The sequence below is a fragment of the Triturus cristatus genome, chromosome 8, assembly GCF_964204655.1.
Source record: "Triturus cristatus chromosome 8, aTriCri1.1, whole genome shotgun sequence".
In the NCBI taxonomy this organism is placed as follows: Eukaryota; Metazoa; Chordata; class Amphibia; order Caudata; family Salamandridae; genus Triturus; species Triturus cristatus.
The window spans coordinates 1,568,543,835-1,568,553,622 of NC_140591.1; the positions used below are offsets into that span (position 1 = coordinate 1,568,543,835).

Below are 9,788 nucleotides of genomic sequence, written 5' to 3' on the forward strand. Positions count from 1 at the left end.
CAATAAGATTCTCATTCATATGTTACAACATAGACTCTACCACATTGAGAGGGTTACATAAATCTCTCAATCACAGGCCATACACAGCAAAGCTGAACAAACCCTACAGTGTCATACATTATTAATGTTGACAAATTTAGTATGGATTACAGGATCAAGCAGGAGATAGATAGAGTCTTCTACATGCACAAGACTCAGACATGAATAGTAATAATAAGTATTACAAATATCGATTGTGAAATTCCAGCAAACAATTCTTGAAATTAGGGGCATAGCAGTAGATCCTTTCTTGTGCCAGGGACCAGAAACAGTGTGAGAAAGTGAGGGCCTCATTTACTAGTTAATTAAGCAGGGCAGCACATCAAGTCACTGGCTGTGCTGCCCTGCATCAAAAGTAAAGGGCAGAAATGTGCTGTATCACTGATATACGGTGCATCCCTGTCCCCTCCCACTGCGGTGGCGCACAATTGACTGCCTTGTGCCAATGCAGGCACCCTTGCATCATAGTGCAAGGGTGTTTGCATTGCAGGAATGATTGTTTTTGCGCAGGAAGGGACACCATTCCTGCACAAAAACAGTCAATGGAGGTGTTTTCCTTCTTCAATGTGTGCCGCAGAATGCATCACAAAAAGAAAGAGGAATAAACGAGGAGAAATGATGGGTTTGTAAATAAACCCCTGTATTTTTAGGGGAACATTTACAATACATACAGCACATTCCTGTACTCCCCCTGTGCCGGCGCACAAACAGCAGTCATGTGCCAACGCAGTCACCATTGCACCATTGTGCAAGGCTGCCTGCATTGCAGGGATGATGGATGTTTGGCAAGAAGGGATGCCTTCCTACACAAAAACAATCATTAATGGCATTTTACTCCCTCTATGTGTGCTGCAGAATTCACACACAGAAAAAGAGCAAAAAACTAGGAGAAATCAAAGGATTTCTCCTTGTTGCACCACCTTGTAAATCTGGGAGAGTGTCAAAAAGCCCTGGGTGCTGCTGAGGACACCCCTTTACTGCAGAAAACTGCATCAAAGGGAACAATGCTTACAAAGCCATGTTTTAGGCTAAGCAAAGTGGCTTACCGGTGCCTTGTAATTATGGAGCAGGACACAGCGCCACCGGACCGTCGCAAAGAGTGACTCACTGGTGGCGCAGGGGCCTTGTTACAGATGCGTTTAGTTGGTGTGGATAGTAGTCCACCACAAGTAATTAGGGGCCACATGTACTAAAATTCTTTGGATTTGCAAAAGGGTCCGATTTGAAAACATTAGGCCATTTGTGATCACTAAAAGGTGTCATGTTACATAACCGTAATTTTGATTTGCGCCTACATACTGAATCAGTATTTGTAAGGGCCATGTTTAGGATGTCCTTTCTAAATAACAATTTCGATAAGATGCATCAAAGTTTTGTGAACAAAATCTGGTTGAAAACATTAATATATTATCGACTACAGAAAGGTAGGAGTATGTCATTCACAAACGGAAATGGGTCTCCAAGGGATCCCTTTCTCTTTGTGATTTTTGACAACAATGGGGCTTATTTAAAATCCCCTTGCACCGCTTGTGTGTCACATTTAATATGGGAAAAAGTGATGTACCGGTGGGGCAAAAGGCTTGTAAATAAGCCCTAATATTTTTATGAGCAGGCAGTACCACTGCCTAGTCTTAGAATGGTTGTATTTTTTTTTAATTATTTAATGCATTCCATTTTCCTTCAAGGAAAATGGCTACATTAAAAAAAAAGATTGCTTTACTGAAAAGCAACCACAAACATGGTGGTCAGCTGTCCCTAACAGGCCACCATTCCTGTAATTGCAGTAAAACACAGTGGATCACAATTTGTGGCCTACCTCATTAATATGCATAAGGTAGGTTGAATAGCGACCCACTAAGATTCAGTACTTCGAAGAACAGACCTATTAGTAGATAGGTGGGTACGCGAAATACCATACTGGTCTAAAAAAAATATTCCCTAATTGTGACTAGAATTTTGCGACCATTGCTAATAGTTCCATCTGTAATTGCAATTAACATAAAGGGCATGCCTTTTGGGGTAGAATATGGTTTTAAGACTTTTTCACTTCGGGTTTTCTAATCCAGCACTCATCCCATTCTCAAAACTCACAGCCCCATATGGAGTGATGGTACAAACATTGATTTAACCACCAGAAGGACACCATGGAGGGTCTGAGTAGATTTAACAGGAGCTTTCTGAGTAGGTGCTGTTAGGATGCCCACTTCAGCTTCACCACATGCATGTGAGCTCTTATACATGCTCTTCTGTTCTGCCAGCTGCTCAGGTTGTTACAAGCTGGTAAATTGTTTATGTACCAAACCTCCAACCAAAGGTGGAGTCTACTCTTCCAATATTTTTTCTTCACCTTCTATGGTTCAACTCCCAATTGCTCAGGAAAATGAGGATCCTCTCTTTAATCTCTCTTTAACCTTCATGTCACAGTCACAGTTATAAAAAGTAGTTCATTCAATAAAGCATTCATTGACCTGCCCACCACATTGCTAATGAGTTGCTGGATGGTTTTGCTGACTAGTATTATGATTGTCTTTGGTGTCCTTAGCCATCATCTTCTTCAACCAGACTTTCTTTCCAATAGCATCACAGATCTGTTTGTTTTTGATGCTGTAAACTATTGGGTTCAAAGCTGGTGGTATCACAAGGAAGAAGAAGCCTATGAAAATAATAAGAAGCGGTGAAGCACTCCTACCATATCGATGGGCCACGGTTACACCGTAAAGTGGGACGTAAAAAAGAAAAACTACGCAGAGGTGGCTCACACAGGTATTCAGCGCCTTCACGCGCTCCGCTTGTTTTGCTGCACTCAGAACAGTCTTCAGAATCATCACATAGGAAAACGCGATGAAGCTTGAATCTAGAATGTATGTGGTGAGTACTAGGATCAAGCCATACATGCTATTAATGGTCGTATCTGCGCATGCAAGCATCATTACATCAGACTGGTGGCAGAAGGAGTGGGAAAGAGCCTTGTTGTCACAGAAGGAAAGCCTGCTTAACAGCACTGGTATGGGCACATGAATACCCACACCTCTGAGAATCGCGACAAGCCCTACTTTGCCAATGATTGGGTGCATTAGTGAGGAGTATCTCAGCGGGTTACATATGGCAATAAAGCGGTCGTAAGCCATGGCCACCAAAATGGACGACTCTACTGCGCATAGACTATGCACGAAGAACAACTGAATCAGGCAGGCATGGAAGTGAATTATTCTATAGTCAAACCAGTAGACCCCAAGCACTGTAGGTAAAGTAGAGAGTGCCAAGCCCAGATCTGTGGCTGAGAGCATGCAGAGCAGAAGATGCATGGGCTCGCCGAGCTGAGAGTCTGTCTTTATAGTGAACAAAATAAGGCCATTTCCCAGAACGGACTGAAGATACAAGACACTCAAGAGAAGAGAAAGACAGATTTTTGCTGCCTCTGCTCCAGGAAAGCCCATCAGGAGGAAGGAGGGAGCACTGCTGCTGCTGGAGTTCCCGGTGGACATGGCGAATGTGGACCCAGTTAGACTCCACCTGCGGTTAGAAGTATTACAAAATGCAGTTACTGAGGCAGTTCTGTCAATGCGTGAGTAAACAAAACAGTAATCAGGTAGACAAGGAGTGGTTTATACCATTTTTAAATATAGTCCTTTTATTGCACTGTCCTGTTCTGTAGCCTTATCATTATATGAATATTGGGACGGAAAATTCAACTGCATGGTAAAGGACCTAGTGGTGGAAGGTTACCACCTTCACCAAGAGTTAAGCAGCACAAAAGCCTTGGTGGCAGCATACTGTGTAGTGATCCGTAGTATTGAGCAAGTCATTCTTACTCTGTGCCACTATGGTGAGGCCTACATGCTCACCCACCTTTATTAAAGTTCTACTGCTCTGTGGTTAACTAGCCCTTGGCCAATATCAGGCAGATGTGGCATGCTGTGCAGTGCAGGAATAGTGACTCAGTGCTGGATGTATGTGTGCCCAGGAAGGGTACAGTGCAGGGATGGAGCAGTGGTGTGCAGTATGTGTGTGGTTAGTCCATGTACTGAGTCTATGTATGAATGCCGGAAATAGATAAAATGAGAGATGAATTGCTGTGCATTGCCTGCTGGGTGTATAGGTGATTGCTTGCGGTACAAAAAATGATTGTTGTGCAGCACGCACATGGTGTGTTTGCTAATAGAATTTGTGTTTGCAAATAGCACACCCTGGTACAATACAGAAAAGCTCAGTACTGAACAGTGCATGCAGACTGAATGTGTGAGCTGAATGTATGTGTCCCTACAATGGCACAGTGCATGGTGGTAACAGTGCTGGACAATAATTGTGTTGGGAATGTACACTGAGTGCAAATGTGCCTGCAATGGTACATTAAATGGAGGACCTTAGGTTCACTGTTGAGAAAACCAGGCCACAAAGGAGAAGCTATGAGGAGTAGAGGAATAACCCAGAAAGATTTGTGTATTGCTGCATTCCTGTGAGCTGGGTGTTGTGCACAACTGGACTGTTTTTCAGTCACAGGATGTCCCACACATGAGGTGCAGGGCATCCTATGACAAGAAGACCAGCTACCCTGCCCTGTGTCCATGTGAGTGGAAACCACCCACCCTGCTCTGTTCTCTTCGGCTGCGACACAGCTCCTTCCTGCGTATAGAATACTGGCCTTCCTGTCTTTGTTTGGAGTTTCTTGCCTTAGTTGAAGGGTATGCCAGAAGCTGGTTTTAGTTTCCTTCTGCCTCACAGGTTTGCTCTCCCAGCCTGAAGACAGATGTTGTAGGACCTAGATATTTATTTTAGGAGAAGAACAAACATTGTATGTTTTCCTGACAGGCATCATGGCTAATCACATGCCTTGCCCCATGCACGGACAGGGTTATATAAGCTTCCCTGACAGGTGTATGTGTAGTTCCCATACCATGCCATATGCAACTGCAGGGTCGTACAAGCTGCCTCTAAGCATGGTGCAAACAGTAAGTGCCCTGATCACTCTCCCTAGCCATGTTACTTTTGTGTAAGTTATTTAATTCTGCCCAGTGGCAGCATTCTGTCTCCATGCACTATTGTGAGCAGTTAGGCCTACCTCAAAGGCACTCACTAATTAGCCAGAGGTGCCCCCAGATGACTGTTTTTATGATTTGCCCATTTGTATTTGTTTGGTATATTGCACAAAATATTTAATGCACCTTAAGACTGTACAATTTTCACTGCCCAGCCAAACACAGCTCTGAGTTTGTAATGTCAAAGTCACATAAGGTGATCTAAGGTCAGCCATCAAATACTATAAAAAAAACACATAGTTTAACCACCTACTGGATTCTGAACTTACTATCAGCCTGGATTTAGACTTAGGGAAGGTGAGAAAGCTGGGGCATGCACATCATAAAAGCTGAACACAGACACATACCTTAAACCATTGCAACATAAAAGTCGTTTGAGAACTATGATGAACAGGTTTAGGGGATACTCCAACTTCAAACAGAAGCATGTCCAAAATATAGAAAAGAACAGACCGCTAGGGGTCACAGGTGCAAAATTTCAAAGTAATATATACCAGATGTTAGAAATTGGGGGTCTCTAGTTGGGTGATGAATGCATCATGTCCAAGTTAGGACTCTTCCTTTTAGTCAGGGTAAGGGGATTACGGGCCATATTATCAAGGATGGCGATAACTTTATCGCCTCTTTAGCGGCAGGAAACTGCTGCTAAAGTGGCTATAAGAGGCTTGATAATATGCCCTTGAAGAATTCCAATATAAGCCCAGGTTCTGGTGTGAAGGACATCAAACCTGGGCTTCTTTTGGAATTCTCAAGGGCATATTATCAAGCCCCTTATCGACACTTTAGCGGCAGTTTCCTGCCACTAAAGCGGCGATAATGTTATCGCCGTTTTTCATAATATTACCCTACACTTTTAAAATAACCCCTGCTGAGCCCCCTGGTAGTTTGTCACAAGCAGTCAGGCTTATCTCAGAGACAATGTGTTAAGAATTTGCACATTACAAACAGTGAAAACACTACAAAAAAACACCACACCAGTTTTCGAAAAATAGCCAATATTTTTCTGTGTAAAACAAGACCAAAACAATAAAAATCCAACTTTCAGTAATCAAAATAGGAATATTGGAAAAAAAGACTTAAAATACAGTTCTTTAAAATTGATAGCTCCATCCTGGGCTATTACGGCATCATGAACTAACGTATCCAACAGTTCAGGCTGACAGTGAAAATGCAGGGTGTCATGGACGTTGCGATGAAATCTGAAGATGCAGCGTCGCCAGTCCTTTCACTGCCCAAGAGAGAAGCAGCAAGTGCAAGCCAACGCACCAAAGAAACAAACAGCAAAGGGCTAGTACTTCTCCTGGGAGCTTTTACATCTCTTCGTCTTGGCAGGGTCCTTAGTCCAAAAGTTTTCTAAAGTTCTGAGGTCGGAGCCTCAATATTTATACTACTTTTCCCTCTGATGTTTTAGGCAGCAAGTCCCTCTTGCTCAGTAGAAACAAGTTCTACCCTCTTTAGTCCAGCTTCACTACAGGAGGTGGTGACAGCATTGTGCAGAGCAGACACAGCCTATTCAGATGCTAGTGAAAACTCCTTCCACCACTCTAAATGCGGAATGGTCGAGTCTCCTAAACCCAGATGTCAGGGAAGGAATTTGCATAACACACCTTGTCCAGATTAGATTCCTGGTTGGCATCCTAAGACATTCACTCTTGGGCCACATCAGCATCATATTTACTGCGCATGCTATCGGATCAGGTGCCGGTGCTGATCACCCTTCAAGTCCCGCAGTTCCCTGCAATATCATTCACTTGGCGCCTACCTTCAACTGCGCTACTAGATGCTGTATTCAAGGCTGATATACAGAGAAATATCACAGAATTATTTTAACTTAATGAAAACTCAGTAGATTGGGCAGGCACACTGTGGGAGTCCTTTAAGGCCATGATAAGTGGGGTGTGCTTAGCCACACAGTACGGGGTTCTCAAGGATATCCGCAACACCCTCACAAAGCTGTAGGTCGACATTCGTGAGTTAGAAAGGCAATATTTTCTAACCCAAAGCCCTGACCTGTTGGCCACAATCAGAGTAAAACTGACAACCTTCTAAGAGGAAGCAGAGAGAGAGACAAAATTCCTACATAGACACGCACAGTCTCGGCATTACGGAGAAGGCGATGGCCCCGGCAAGGCACTGGCGTACTTGCTCAGATCCTCCAGAGCTTCGACATACACCACTGAACTACACACAGCTGACGCATCTCCAGTCCACTCGTCATCAGGTATACTAGAGACCATGAAAGCTTCTATGCACAGCAAAAACGGCCCCTAAAGACTCTGAGCTATTGGAGTACTTGTACACACTTGAGCTTTTGTAGCTTGACAGGGCACACCAAGACTATCTAGATGAGCCTTTCACTGCTGAGGATATACAGCAAGTAATACAGAGCTTACCAGGTAACAAAGCACCGGGGCTTGATGGTCTCACCTCTGCCTTCTGTAAAGAATATGCTACACTCCTGGCCCCCTGCATACTGCCGGTGTTCCCGGAAGCACTTCAAAGGGGGTACTTCCACTGTTCATGAGGGAGGCTGTCATCATCACATTGGTAAAACCAGGCAAGGACCCAACATCCTGTGATTCGTACTGCCCACTGTAATTAACAAATCTAGATAATAAAATCTTCGCTAAAATACTGGCAAATAGGCTGCAACCATTACTTCCACAAATTGTCCAACCAGACCAGTCAGGTTTTGTTCCTGGCCATTACACATCTTACAACCTACGCACTATCTTTGCCTTAATGCATCACATTGCCCCACATGTACCAGCGTTCGCCGCATTGCTCGATGCTACAAAAACATTTGATTCTTTAGAATGGAAATTTCTCTTCATGATCCCAGGCCGGATGGGGATAAGTTAAACATTCATACAGCAAATCTAACTGCAGTACACATCACCAACTGCCAGAGTGAGGGTCAATGGACTAATCTCTGACCCACTTAACATTACATGAGGCACCAACCAGGGATACCCGTTATCCCCCCTGCTTTGTGCTATCGCAATGGAGCCCCTTGCAGCACGCTTGCTGCAACACCATGATAACAAGGGTATAGGATTCACCACCAGGGGACTAATAGTGTCTATGTATGCTGACGATATCACACTTTATATTAGTAAACCTGAGGTGAACCTTGCATCTGTAACATGCGTGCTGATTTGATATGGGGGCCTTTCATGAGTTCACATACATTGGGCCAAATCCACACTACTCCCTCTCACAGAGAGTACAACCAAGTTTGATTTCCAATACCCGATACTATGGGCAGACGTCCCTACGCGATAATTTGGCATTTGGATAAGTAGAGATGTGCAAGAAATTTGAAATGCAAATTATGGAAAATTAATGACATGGATAGAGGAAATCCCTATACCTAGCAGGTCACATTGCTATCAACAAAATGAGATTTCTCCCCAAGCTGCTGTACCTCCTCGTAAATATTCCCATGACACGCACTGTACATTTTCTGAGGCACATTAGATCAGCAATGATAGAGCTGGTATGGGCAGACAAGCAACCCAGAAATTCATGGAACTCCTCCCACTACCGCAAGCGCAGGGTGACCTGGGCACCCCAGATTTTACACTATACACATACTGTGCACGAGACCAATTTCTTCACTTCTGGCAGCAGCCAATGCCATTTCAACCTCATTTGGCCAATCAGACCAGATTGCCCCCTACCACTATCCATGGCCTTCTACAAAGACTATCAACACCTTAGGCATGAAATAGACAGAGCAGAGACATTGAGATGGGCATGGGAGTGACTGCGGAAGCGGGCAAAACAGCGCAGATTATATGCGCCATCCATCCTACTAGCCCGAAGTCCACAAATTCCTCTGCAGATGGAGCGTGGTATGGCAGCATGTGCACATCAGATGCACATCAACATATTCTCAGCTCTCCACCCAGAAGGCAAGTTTCTCACCCTACGTCAACTAACCAGGACCCCCCAAGCAACACAGTTGGACATACTCTTATATCTCTAGTGGAGAGCCGTCTGTTGTGCGCTACACAACACATTCCCCGACACTCCTCAGCCACTGCCGGCACTAGAGTACATGATCATAGAATCATCTGCGTTTAAACTTACAAAGGGAATTTGAACTATCACACGACAATCATCTGCGATTATTACCCCCAAATCCCGTAGCTCCTGGGATGCTGACCGGGATTATCCCATGCTAGATTCAAAATGGGCCTTTTGGTGTGGTCAACTCGAGCAGCTCTTCCCAAACTACCAACTATGATTAATACACACTAAATTCTTGCATCGTATCTACCACACCCCAGTGCAACTACACTGCATGGGCGTATGTTCAGACGACAGGTGCGAGCACTGTGGGGCACCTAAGGCAGCCTTCTTACACATGGCCTGGGACTGCCGGCGGGTCACCGCATTTTGGAGAGATGTGTTTAATGACATAGAAAACATAACCAGTCAGTAGCTAACAAGATCCCCGTAGTGGCAATTTTGGACATCCCCCTTGTGGCAATTTTGGGCTATGTGCGTGACATTCCCAAAGCTATCCGACGGTTAGTGGCAATGTTGCTTTTGATGGTTAAACGCCGAGTGGCCATTCACTGGGGTGGTGGGTCCACACCGGACATACAAATCTGGCTAAAAGATGTTGCAAACTGCAGAGAACAGCTAACATGCTACTGGGAGCTAATGCCAATCAGATCCCGGCCTAAAGATATTTGGGCCCCA

At 44.4% G+C, this 9,788-nt stretch overlaps 1 protein-coding gene across 1 annotated transcript; it reads right to left on the bottom strand.

The window, feature by feature from the left end:
- Window positions 1-2,522: 2,522 nt before the first annotated feature.
- LOC146806189 (olfactory receptor 51G2-like) lies at window positions 2,523-3,524 on the bottom strand. Its single transcript, XM_085623888.1, has one exon. The coding sequence runs from the start codon at window positions 3,522-3,524 to the stop codon at window positions 2,523-2,525; it is 1,002 nt and encodes a 333-aa protein (XP_085480014.1).
- Between the last annotated feature and the right edge of the window lie 6,264 nt (window positions 3,525-9,788).

Coding starts and splice junctions, on each gene's coding strand:
- LOC146806189 (XM_085623888.1), bottom strand. CDS start 3,524: ATGTCCACCGGGAACTCCAGCAGCAGCAGTGCTCCCTCCTTCCTCCTG.